This window comes from Homalodisca vitripennis, chromosome 1, assembly GCF_021130785.1.
Source record: "Homalodisca vitripennis isolate AUS2020 chromosome 1, UT_GWSS_2.1, whole genome shotgun sequence".
NCBI classification, from domain to species: domain Eukaryota; kingdom Metazoa; phylum Arthropoda; class Insecta; order Hemiptera; family Cicadellidae; genus Homalodisca; species Homalodisca vitripennis.
In genome coordinates, this window is record NC_060207.1 from 47,864,375 (window position 1) to 47,878,420 (window position 14,046).

Below are 14,046 nucleotides of genomic sequence, written 5' to 3' on the forward strand. Positions count from 1 at the left end.
ATTTCATCATTAAAATTGGCTGGATACGCTGCTAGACATTGGTTTCTGTTCAGCTAATGATTCTCTCATATCACTCGACTTCTCCCTAAAATTGCATCTTCATCACCCATAGTACTAATAATTAAAACAAAACAAAGTATACAAAGAGGAATAAAGTAAACTGATTTAGTGAGTAATAATATACTTCAATTGATAGGTTGATTATTCTACTATGCAAAAAATAACTGATTTCCATAATGTCTGCTTACTGCCATATATACAGCAGTGCAAATAAAGGAGCATCCAAAATGCCATATATATGACAGTTGCCAGTTAATGGGTTAAGACATTTTGAAATGTAACAGAAAATGTATATAATAAAAGTGAATCACTTTATGTGTTGCTAAAAACTGCTGGACCGATTTAGCTAATTCATTTTTGTAATGTCCGTTAAAAGTCTAAAGAAAATTTTTATTAAGTGAAAAATTGGATGAGTTTTCCGGAAGAATTTTTAAATATGTTAAAATGATTATAATATTTATGAAACATAATCCAAATTTAACTTTCACTAAACATCTTTTTACACTTTCAGCTGAAGTTTGCTAAAAGCCTGGTTTTATTATTTACATTTAAATTGTAGTGTATACTAATTACACAATGCTTATCATTAGTGTAACTTTTCAGATATCAAAGACAAAGTTATTGAAGTTTATTACAAAATTGCATCAATGATGAATTTAACATGTTTAATGCATTGGAAATTATTTTTAAATCCTGTTATAAAACCCACCTTAATGAACAAATCTGCAAATGTTTGCACATAAAGGTACTCAAAACTGATTGCCTTCCTTGACATTGGGCGGTGTGAATAAAAACGAGTACGACGAGTATTTACTTACAAGTAAAATGTAACAAGTATTTAAACCCCGAGTAAACCGATGTGAATAAAGCGTCGAGTTTACTTGCAACCGTGTACTCGCCAACCCGAGGGTATACTAGCAAGTATTTACTCGCGAGACAACTGACTGCACAAGAAAGACAAGTAAATACTTGTAGCGCCACACAGACTACATGCATCCTCTCCTGTTGTAACTTGGTCTGTTTTCGCCTAAATCGACTCCCCGTCATTACTCACAAGTCAGTTGTCGTTACCGTTTGTTTTTGTCCTCTTGCAGCTATGAATGAAAGTGGTGTGACTTCCAGTTGTGACAATAGGGCTATTTTTGTAGCGTTATTGAAAGACTTTAGTGTTGTGCTAAATAAATCCATGTTGCCTAAAGTTGCATTTGCTAAAGAGATGGCATGGGGATGTTTAGCCGACCAGTTTTCGAAAAACGTTGGGAAGCAAACTAGTGTTGGACAGTTAAAAAAGCTATTGAACAATATGAAAACCGCAGTCAAGAAAAAAACTGATGTCAACGCAACAGGAAATAAACCAATAACATTGTTGTCATGGGAGGCAGATTTCCTAAAAATTTCCGAGTCAAACGAGAACCCAATTTATTGCAAAATACCTGGGGCTTCATGCGTTGGATTGGGAACAAGTTCTACGTCGCCATTGCCTGAACTTAATGAGGAGAATGAGAATAGTGAAGACGAAGATGACCCCGTTGACATGTTAGCATCAAACCAGTCCATCACACCAGTGACTTGCAAACGTAATAGCGATGCGACGAAGTTGAAAAAAAATAAGAAATTGAAACTCTCAGCTGAAACTGAAGAGACGTCAAAGTTGACAACTGGTGAGCTGCAGCGTTTATTATTACTTGAACAAATTAAGCTAACAAGACTTCTGGCTGAACGTGAACAAATGATGATAACGGAGTTGAACCTAAGAGCTGCACAACGAACGGAGTCCGTTGAAAAACGCGTTGTGGTTGAAGAAGACGATGTCTTAAAGGAATTTTTGTTGTTGAAATAAATTGTATCCTGTTTAATAAATTGTATCCTGTTTCCTTTCCTAAAATATTCCTTTTCTGTAAAAAAAAATAAAATAAAAAAATAAAATAAAAACTAAAAAAATAATAAAATAAATAAAAAACAAAAATAAAATAAGTATATGATGTACGTCACATGTGCGCCTATACGTGATGTAGGTATGAAACCAAACGGCTTGGTTAAATGCGTAACGTAGGCGCATTCCTAGGGCCCATGGTCTGAGCAGACGGAACTGCGCCCTAGGAGCGCTAAAGATCAAAGAATCGTAGTGCTTGTGATGGCTCGGCCCCGCCCCGCCCCCAGCGTCTGGCCTGACCACGGACCGTGGAAACGCGCCTTACGCAGCTGTACGCAGTTTGTCAGGTATGGCATGACCGGTGGAGGGCTCATAGGCTGGTGGTATATGCGCATTTGCTTTTCCAGCAGGCCATGTTAAACCTGACATATTGTAGGCCCACACACACACATGCGCACATGTGACATACTTAAAAAGATATATTTTAGTTTTTTATACTTTTTTATTACTTTGTTATTTTATTTTTTCACATATGGGATTGGAATTGGAGTAAAGGAAATAGGATTAAATTTATTTCCATGTCAAAAATGTGTATTTATATAATCAGATTATTACTAATTTCTAATCGTTTTTGCTGACCACGTCGTCTATTTCTAATTTCATTCCGATCTAAATTATATACAGGTACATTTTCTTCAGCCACATCATTTTCGATTTCGTCTTCCAATTCCCAAGAATCATTCAAATGTTTTGCTACATTGTGAAGCACTGCACAACTTATTACTAAATTGGGAACATTTTTGACTGCTATTCTAACTTGGCTGGATAGTATGGGAAAACGACGTTTCATCTGGCCAAAAACTCGTTCAATGATGACTCTTTCCTGAGCATGGGTCAAATTGTAATTCCGCTCACGAGCATTTCTTGGTTCGTCAAAAGGAGTCAGTAACCAAGGAGTAATTCCATATCCGCTATCACCAAGGAGACAAACATCACCATCATATCGGCGCACCACGTCCTGAATTCCACTCACTCGCCAAATCCTGCCATCATGTACACTCCCTGGCCATTGAGCGTCCACACTTGTAATTTTTTCATTAGCGTCACAAGTCATCTGAATGTTTATTGTTGTTTTTCCTTTTCTGTTCACATACTCGTCGCCGAATTCCGAAGGTTTCATAATATGCACGTGAGTGCAATCTATAGCACCAATGACAGTCGGAATGCGAAATTTTGATGCCCAATCTGCCTTGGCCTGATCCATATCTTCAATAGTGCTTGGAAATTTAATCCAATCTTCAGACTTCGACACTATTTTATCCAATACACTTGAAAATGTTCTGCTGACGGTACTTCTTTCAACCCCCATGTCGTTGGCAACACCACTTTGGAATCCTGGTTCACTAACGTATCTTAGAAAAATTTCCATTTTTTTCCGTGCAGTTAATCCTCCACCTCTTCCATCAGTATTTTGATCAAGAAAGTGCGAAGTGAGAAAATCTACGTTTTCGCTCTCAAACCGTAGTACAGTAGAACCTCGGTTAACCGAGCCTCGCTTAACCGAGACTCCGGGTTAACCGAGGCCGTCCTCGGACGATTTTTTTTATTTAAAAAGCAAAAGAAACACGCACAAACTACGTACAGTAATGAGCGTTTGGGTGCTCCTTTTATCGCAATACGCACGCTAGCCTGCAATGCGTTAAAACTACTGTACAGTAAATTGTTGGCAACTGTTGTGTTTCCTCGGCCAAATATTTGCGTAGCTTAGCGCTTATCTTTGCCGAATGCATACGGCACTGTCACCCGACACCGCTCGCCAGAGCAGCTGCAGGTGTTGTAACCCGACACCGCTCGCCGCCGGACCAATGCGAACTGTTTCAATGCCGAGACGCGACTGAGCCACTCGCTCTCCCCACCACCCCGATTCGACTCCGTAGCTTATTGCGCATCTAGTGGGCTGTCCTGGTGTACAGCTTCAGCTCGGATGTGTTCGTGCATCATCGGTCTGCCCGAAGACGCCATTTCGTCTCAGTGGCAGTCCTTTGTTTACTTTTACAAGTCAAGTGTCTATCACTGTTTTTTTATTGTGTGTTTAAGTGCAGTTACAGTAGGTGTAAATGAGTGCTAAACGCAAACGTGTCGTTGTGTCCTTAGAGACTAAACTAAATGCGATTCGTCGTCTGGACAATGGTGAGTCAATAAGAACAGTCGCTAAAGACTTGGGTGTTGGTGAGGTTACCGTCGGAGATTGGAGGAGGAAGAGGGCTGAGTTAGAAAAATGGGGTGCTCAGAGCTTAAATTCCAATTGCAATTCAGAGAGAAAAACGTTTAAAAAGTGTGAGTATGAAAAAACTTCCGAGGCTTTATTCTTATGGTTTTCGGAAATGAGAGCAAGGGGAAGTCCAATAAGTGGGCCTATTTTGCAGGCAAAAGCGCTAGATTTCCATAAATCTTTTGGCGATGGCGATGAACCTTTTACCGCTAGTTCCGGGTGGTTAATGCGATGGAAGAACCGTTATGGAGTGCGGCAACTTAATATATCTGGGGAAAAACTTTCAGGTAATGAAACTGATGTGACAGTTTTTGAAGAAAAAATAAGAAAATTGATTTTGAGTGAGGGTCTTACATCCGATCAAATATTCAACTGTGATGAGACAGGCCTTAACTTCAGAATGTTGCCCTCAAAAACTTTAGCCAGTCAGCAGGAAACATCAGCTCCTGGGTATAAGAAATCTAAAGATCGAGTTACAGTTTTAGGATGTGCCAATGCTGCAGGAAGTTTGAAACTCAAACCAGTTGTAATAGGCAAGTATAAAAAGCCACGTGCTTTTAAAAATACTAATGTGGACACATTTCCCAGCACATACACAAACCAGAAAAACGCATGGATGGACTCGCGGATTTTCAAACAATGGTTTTTTGAGGAATTCGTTCCAGTCGTTGAAGCTTTCTTGGAGAACAAAAAACTCCCTCGCAAGGCCCTTCTTATTCTTGACAACGCTTCGTCCCATCCAGATGCTGATGAGCTAGTCAGCGATGGCATTAGAGCCTTATTTTTGCCTCCAAACGTTACTGCCCTCATCCAGCCTCTAGACCAGGGAGTTCTAGAAACTTTTAAGCGAAACTACAAAAAGAGGCTGCTTAGAAATCTACTGGAGAAGCTAGAGGACGGGCTGGGTGTCACTGATGCTCTCAAGTTAATCACAATGAAAGATGTTGTCTACTGGGTGTCAGAAGCTTGGGATAACGTTAGGGAGGACACTATAAGAAGGTCATGGCGCAAACTTTTCGGAATTGAAAAGGCAAGCCGCCAAGAGACAGCTGCTCCTGAAAACCAGCCAAGAGCATGTCCTCCTGAAAATGAAGAGCTTGTGAATCTTTGTAACCACCTTCCAGTGGCTGAGCCCATCAGTGCAGAGGACATCAGTGAATGGATCAATGGAGATGAGGATCAGGCCCTAACTGATGACGTGATTATCCAGATGCTCAACCAACCAGAAGATGATGACAAGTAAGTTTTTGATTTTTTATTTATGCAAAATTTTAACATAAAAACATAATCCAACATCAATTTTTTAACACAACTACAGTATATTTGTTACACTTTAGTTAAATGTTGCCCATTCATCAATCCAAAACTAATTTCATACCAATTCCAACTGCTGCCTTTTGATTGCGTTACGGTTACGTAAAACAAAAGTTTTTTTTACAGCGATGAACCTGATGGGGCGACTGAGAAAATATCACATACAGAAGGTCTAAGAACGATCGAGGGAGCACTGGCATACATTGAACAACAAGAAACCGCAACAACAAACGATTTAGTTTGGCTGCGACGCTGGCGCAACAGGGCGGCTAGCCTAAGATCCTCTAATCTAAGTCAAAAAACAATAACTGATTTCTTTGGGAAAAAAGATTAGCTTACTTTGTTTATTTTTGTACAATGTACAGTAAATTAATTTTCATTTCTTTGATTTAATTTTGTAAACAGGAATACTGTACTGTAACTAAACTTCTGTACATTGTGTAGCCTATATCATACGTATTCAGTTGTGCAATAAATTGAGTGTTATATTAAAACAGTGTTTAGTATTGTGAGTGTTACCGTTTCCTCTCACGTTTTATTGCGTACTAATAACATTTCTTGTACTAATAAACTAAACAACAGTTCAGTTAATAACTTTTGTTCATGTTTTAGTATATCTTGAGCTATTTTTAGCCCCGGTAACGATTTTTAGGTTACGTTCCGTGTTATCCGAGGTTCGCCGTATCCGAGGTACCCTCGGTCCCAATTACCTCGGTTAACCGAGGTTCTACTGTAGTCCCTTAGATAGATCGGGACTTATATCACGCCGGTCTCTATAACGTTTCACACCACGCAGGTTCATAAATGCAGCCATCTTTCGTGTACAAGTACGACTGCAAGTCTGGGGTCGGGTTGACTTGCAAATGGACGAGTATTTACTTGCTACAGAAGTATTTACTTGCGTTTATTCACACAAAAATTGGCATTTTTCGGTGGTATACTAGCCTATCAAGTATTTACTCACGAGCAAGAGTAAATACTTGTTTTATTCACTTCAATTTTTGCGTTTACTTGTCATTTTAAAATGTTCAAGTATTTACTTGTCCTACTCGTTTTTATTCACACCGCCCATTGTGATATGACATTTATACAGTAGTTTAACCCTGGAAGGGTCAGTTGCAAAACCTGTAATGGCAGGTGCTGTTTTTGCTAGTTTTGCACATTATTTTTTTAATAAGTCGAATAGTAATCATTGAGATAAAATAAATATTATATTTTTTATTGCATTCAAAATGAAAATAAATAAAAGTTAAAAAAATAAAATTTCAGAAAAATGATTAATATTTTTGGATAATAGTAAACTTTGGAGGCAAGCAGAAGTGGTGAATAAAAATTTTTATAAGAATGTTGTCTATTTTCAGTGTTTGTATTATTCATTAAAATTCCATAAACTATACATCAAATTAAATGATAAAATATTTAGAAAAATCTGATACATAATATGATCTATTCTTATTTAATATCCAATATCAAAAATTTAAGGAAGGTGACTGCATAAAGACTAGTACTAGACTTTTGCAACTTCCAGGAAAGTAGAAGAATGGCCAATAGCTATACCTCAATGAGCCATTCTCCCAGACTACTGTCCGTAAACAAACAAGACTTTCACACAATATATTATATACGATTATTTTGAAATGTTGCATCAACTTAGTTAGGATTTTCTTCCTTATACTGAAAGTACATGCTTTTTGATCATGATAAGCTTCTCAGTCTTACATGTGTATGTATATTCTTTTTTGAACAAGACAAACCCAACTATGGCTTTAGAAATTGCTGAGACCAAAAGTACATTACAACTGCCAGAATTACAAATGACACAAAAATATTCCGAGGTATTTCTTGGGTTGAGCATCTAAGCAAGTCCAAAAAGCAGTGAAGACACTCTCAATGGTGATCAAAATTAATTAATTGATTGCTTTATGTTCAATTATAACTAGTAGTATGTAAAAATATGGAAATATTTATAAAGTTGGGATATAATCCAAACACATCGTTAAAACAGCATGTTTCCCAAGCAGCATTAAGCAACGGAAGTAATAATGGAAGAAGAGCCAAAATGCAGGTAAAAATGTATGTAGCTTTAGCGCAATGGTTGAAGCACAGGATTTCCAGTAGCAATGTGTTAAAATGTTATAGAATCATAAGTTTTTTATAAAAAACTAGATTACTTCCTGTTTGGATCCATGCCTCCTGAATACATCCAATAGTAGATACAATATTTACAAACAGTGAAACCCCGTTATAACATCTCCTGTGTATAACTGTTTTTCTCCTGTAATGTCTATATTATGTTTCAACAAGAAAAATTTGCCTTATCATTACAAAAAATTGTGCATTTAAGGTTTAATGATGGTATAATATCATTTTCAGTAAGTTATAAGTAGCTAATACAGTCCGTTTTCAGTGCATTTTAGGTTTTTTGTGGCCAACGGCATTGGGAGATGCCTCCATGACTTGAGGTGATCCAAACAGCAAGACTTCGCCTGGAATTTTTAACAAAACGGAGAAACTTGTGATATCAAACTAAAAGAAAAAAACTATAAATAATTATTTCAAACCACTATAAAAGTATATTTGTTGTTTTTTAACTGTCTATATTTCACTGTTCTTATATTTTCCATTGAAACTTAATTAACAATTATATAATGGTAGTGTCTTCTAATTTGACTAAATTAAGCTCAAATCAGAATTTAAAATCCAATTTTTAATCTTAAGAAAAGATTCCTAATAGCTTTTTCTGCAATAGTATGATTAAAATAAAATCAGCACTAAAAAATCCTACTATTCTTAAACTTTTAGAGACTCCTGATAAAACAAAGCAATCCAAAAATATGATTATATTAAACTAATTTGTAGCAATATGGAATACAGTTTATATTTTTCTGGAAATAACTATATTTTAAGAACTAGTCATAATCCCTACCTTCAACTCAGTCTAAAAACCACTGTGATTTGGATGTTCATATTTACTGAGTCTTTATTTTATTATAAGTTTCCCGTATTTTATTCAAATTAGAAATTACACGCTCCTTACCATTTTAACTCAGTTGTTTACAAATTGTTCTTGATTACGTTTTGTTCACTAAAAATATATTTGTATTTAACAATGTTTCTCTTTCAAATTGAACATATATTTTAGAAATACAGGTAAGTTTTTTCCAGGGTGGCCACCCAACTGGGAAAATCTCAAAAACAATTTTTCTGTCTCAAGAACTTATGAAATAAAAGAAATAATTTAACAGCTCCTTGAATCAGGACTTGAAACACTGTATTTTACATGACGTGGTATGGAAGATCGACATCATTCGCAAGCCCCACCTGATGCTGGTTAATTTAAGTTTGTCTCCACTATTATTAGTGGAGTTTATCTTGGTTAGTTGTATCTCTGAGCTGCATTAAGCCACAAATATATATACAGATTGATTGGATGATTAGTCAGCCAACCGATCGTCTTTAGTTTGGACTATGAACGATTGCTATTCACACAGGTTCAATTGGTCGTTAGATTATATACAATAGATTAAAACAAGGGAAGTCTATGAACGATTGCTATTCACACAGGTTCAATTGGTTGTCAGATTAAAACAAGGGAAGTGATGTGTTTTCATATACGTGTCACATTCAAACCTTGATTGAACTAGCTGCATTCATACTGGCAAGAAGTTGTACTAGTTTTGTGGCTGACAATAAAATATCGCTAGTCCAAACTGGCTCAAGAGCTGTTGCAACCAGTTTTGGACAGTTGTTTGCAAGAACTGGAGAACAGTGTTTAGGTATAAAAGTTTCAACTATAAACATCACCATGATATCGCTAACAGACTTCACATTGTCTCCCGCAATAACCAGTATTATAACCTTCTCGCAAATAAAATTGCTCTTTGTTCATGTTATGCGATAGTAGTACAGCAAATTCTTTCACAATTTACTTGCTAATGTAAACTTAATTTACTATTGTCTGCAGGCGGCCAGCTGGCCGAATCTCGTACACGCCAATTGTTGTCAGAGCTGGCATTGGCTGGATGACGGCTAGTGAAAATTCCATCAGTTTATTAATGAATTGTCTGTATGACTTCTCTCACGTGTGGTGATCGTTTGGACAATTCGAGCTGTTAAAACCAGTCTCAATGTGTGTGAAGAACAGACTTACGCCATGTTTCATCGTCCTTGACTACAATCTAATGAACGCGTTATGATTTACACTACAGCTTTTCATGTGATTATTTACTTTTGAAAGTACTGTCATGATGGGGTGATTCTATTCTTGCATCATCTAAAAAGGCAAACACAAAATATTTAAGAGCCAATGATTGATTACGTTATTTATATTTGTATTATAGAGGCAACTATAGAAGGTACTGTTCGGTAGTATTGTCCACTTATTCTAAATCATGAATTAACCATACTGCAGTAACTTCCGTAGCAGATATCTTTCTGATACGTTACTGGCCAGCAGTGGTATGTATTTGGAATCGCGATACTTTCACTGAACCGGGAGCTGCCGCCAACGATGAATATCCATAAAGGTGGAATTATGCATGGATTTCAGGTTTTTGGTACAATACATGGATTATACATGAAATTTTATAATGTCCCTGGATTTTTAAAAGGGATGAATCGATTCCGATACTCAATACTCCGGCTCTTATCCCTTGGTTAAAAGACCAACAGAAATGCTAAAAAATACACTTTCATAATATGGAGTGAAAGAATTTATGCTATATCTGGCAAATTCTGCTACAATTAGAAAAACTTCTGCTATAAATTCAGAGTCGGTGAAGATCAAAGTAAGCTCTTGCTACATTTATGAATGTTGGTACGCAGCATTTTCATCTAGCACCTGCTACATGCAGCATTTTCTGTAAATTAAGCGGAAGACAGTCAAGTGTGGTTTGTTTACTCTTTGTTTGTCTTGTGGGTGGATTTTAAATGGAAGGTTGTGAGGGTGTGTGAAACAGGAACAGAATTATTAATTTAATTGATACTTTTCCCGGTAAGAATACCTACTTGGTTAAAAGTTCTCACGCACAACTATAGTATCTCTTAATTTAGTGACTTTTTTTATAAAATTTTGACACTCGTCACAGGTAATTTCAGATTTCAATGAAGGTAAGTCGCGATGAAATACAAACTATAAACATATGGTGTGTGTGTGTGGTTTTTTTTGTTATTCGCATCATCATCACCATCGAAATCTTTCATCAAGTCAGTCCCACTATTTATATTTTACACTTGCATCAAGTGACAGTCGAACCCAAAACCTCAAAAACAAGTTTACGTTCAACACACTAGTACGCTTATCTGAATTTGGTTTACATAATCATATTTGGTATTATGATGGAAATCGTCTTTTAAATTTATAAACTTGTTTCATCATTATTTACTTTGTGGTGTACAAACGTGAACTGTGTTAGAACATTTATAGGACATTTTGTTGACCAGACAGCGTGTTGTAAAGTTAACCTCTCTCTCTTACCATTTTAACTAACTTATTCTCCATTTACTTGTTGTTTCATGTTGGTGTCGGTGATAATTAGTTAATTTTTGTTCATTGTTTGTCAGCGGTTTTGAGTATTATGGAGACAGAATTGCCTCTAAACGAGCTACACCATAATGAGAAATTAGAATTAAATGCTAGCCATAAGAGAAAGTTTACTGAAACAGAAAGTCAGAATCAAGGAGTAAAAAAATGATCAAATGAATCCCGCCAAGTTACCCAAAAAATCATTCATACAAAGATGGTATAATGCAGACTCAGCTGGGCCATATGAGGTTGTTGTAAGTTCTGTAAATAAAACAAGGGTTAATCCTTTTGCTGTTGGTAAACTCCTCTGTAAGTATGAAGGTAAGATAGACCATATTATTAGAAAGGGTAAGAATGTCTCCATCTTTTGTAAAAACCACGAGGCAGCAAACTCTCTCGTAAGTGAGAATCCTTCTAACCCTATTAACTACCATGTGTTTATCCCTAGTTATAGGGTACAGGTAACCGGAGTAGTTTTTGTTGAACCAGATGTACTCCCAAATGAGCTAGTAACGCAGGCCCTAAGCCCAATCCCTGTATTAGAGGCTTACCGTATCACTAAAAAGGGGAAGGATGGAGTGTATAACACTCACTTTATGAAAGTAATATTTGAAGGTACTGAGCTTCCAAATAAAATCAAACTAGATTATGTAATGATGTCTGTTGAAAAATACCCACAACCTGTAAGACAGTGTTACAGATGTTATTTATTTAATCATGTTGCAAGCGCACCATGTAAGAACACCAACCTATGTGGCAACTGTGGTGAACCCGCCCATGGCGAATCTAATGGTGAGCACTGCCAGAAAACTGCCAAATGTGTCAATTGTAAAGGGGAACACCCCAGCTTTTCCAAGTCATGTCCAGAGTTTAAGAAACAATTAGCTATTAGGGTCAGAATTTCAGAATATAATGTAGATTTCTTCACTGCCTCTCAAGCAATTAATACAAAGAGCCACACACCAGGCACACAAGTTAAACCTCACAAACCTTTCTCATCAGTGGTCAGTCATAACGTCACAAGTCATAAAGACTTCCCTCAACTTAACTCTATTAGGCCTATTCAAAAACTGATCCTCGCAGATAATTACTATAACTCTTTAATTGGCAGCGAAGATGAGGGTGAGATAACGGAAGAAAGTGGATGGCAACATCTCACTAGAAAGCCAAAGGACAGACGAGCACCTTTTAACAACAAGAACACAACTAGAAACAGAAATTTAAAACCCTCATCAAATATCCCTGCCAAAGGAAAAATTGCTGAAGGTTATAGGCCTAGTCCTAAGCAAAGTAGGTCAGGTGAGCTTACTGAGGATGAAAGAGCCCACCTTAAAAAATCGATGGAGGAATTCCGGGCAAAATTATATTTTGGAAAGCTAATGATAAATGCAGCTGCCGATAATGCTGGCAGCCCAATGCAAGCTGTCAATATAGTTCTAGAAAATATTAAACAGATTCTCGTAGGCTTGTCAGTGGCTATTGACATCGTCAGTAATGACAAACAATCCACCTCTTAGGATAATACAATGGAATATTCAGTCTATTAAGTCAAAACGGGCTGAATTAGAACATTTTGTTACAATTAATAACATAAAACTCATTGTTCTCCAGGAGACCTGGTTATATCCAGAAGAAAAGTTCACCTTTAAAAACTTCAGCACGGTAAGGAATGACAGATATGATGGGTATGGTGGTACAGCAATCCTAGTACACAAATCTCTAGAATGGAAAGTGGTACCAGTTCCAGGCCTGGAGAACTATCCAATACAGTTTACAGGTATTGAAATATTAAACTTAGAAAAATCCTTATTTATATACAACTGCTATTGCGCTCCAAACAAATTAGATCAAACGCTATGGAACAAATTATTTCTTTTGCAAAAAGAATTCTCAATCTTATGTGGGGACTTTAACGCTAAACACCCCTACTGGTCCAGTGATGGGCGGAAGGATTATAGAGGAATTCAAATTTTCAATACTTACTATGATTCACATTATATTCTCCTCAATGATAAATCCAGTACCACAGTAGGATCCCCTGGTAGGAGACCCTCTACCATTGATCTTACCTTTGTAACATTTCAACTGAAACAGAGGATCCTTTCTTGGTAAGTGATGGACTCGATGGGTAGTGACCACTACCCTATTGTTATAGATATTATGAATGTTCAAAACCAAAATAATCCCACACCATTTTTAGACCAGGCAAGTTTCCAGGATAGAAACTTCAAAAAAGCAGACTGGTGTGCATTCTCCAATACTGCCGAGAAAGCCTCTGTACAAATTCTAACTGTCAAGGCCAAAGGTGACATAGAATATGAAGATTTTATGAAAGTTCTGAAAGAATCAATTATAAATGCAGTGCCAAAATATCACAATGGCCCAAAAGGTATTGGTTTTAACTCAAAATCCTGGTGGACACCAGAGTGTTCCAGGGCAGTTGCCATGAAAATGACAAGGACCTAAGCTATAAATTCATGAAAACTATCTCCCCAGATTATGTTCCAGAAAAATCAGAAACTGACCTCCCCCATCTTCATGAAAAATAGTAATAATCACCAACTTGAGGGTGAATTCAAAGAAATCGAACTGGAACATGCCATCAAATCTAGGTCCAAGTCCACTGCCCCTGGATTGGATGGTATTAACTATTTAATCTTAAGAATGTTGCCCCCTTCAGCCAAAACCCTTCTGCTAATTGTCTTTAACAACATTTGGCAGGGAAAGAGCATCCCGGAATACCTGAAAAACATAAAGGTAATAGGCATATTAAAACCAAAAAAAAGATAGGACATCTGAAAACTCATATAGGCCTATCTCATTAATATCCTGTATTATGAAAATATTCAATTTAATGATTAAATACCACCTAGAATGGTTTACCACTAAGAACAAACTTATTCCTGACAACCAATTTGGTTTCAAAAAGAAGAGTGGAAGCAATGACTTCCTGCTGACCCTGATAACCGAAGCTCAGGTAAGCCTTACAAACGATAGAACTGC

At 36.8% G+C, this 14,046-nt stretch overlaps 1 protein-coding gene across 1 annotated transcript; it reads left to right on the forward strand.

Moving 5' to 3' along the window:
* Positions 1-4,733: 4,733 nt before the first annotated feature.
* Positions 4,734-5,938, forward strand: LOC124360890 (jerky protein homolog-like). The gene is made up of 2 exons (XM_046814874.1): positions 4,734-5,444; positions 5,646-5,938. Exons 1-2 carry the CDS (start codon positions 4,822-4,824, stop codon positions 5,851-5,853), a joined length of 831 nt encoding a protein of 276 aa, XP_046670830.1. The 5' UTR covers positions 4,734-4,821; the 3' UTR covers positions 5,854-5,938.
* The last annotated feature ends 8,108 nt before the right edge of the window (positions 5,939-14,046 follow it).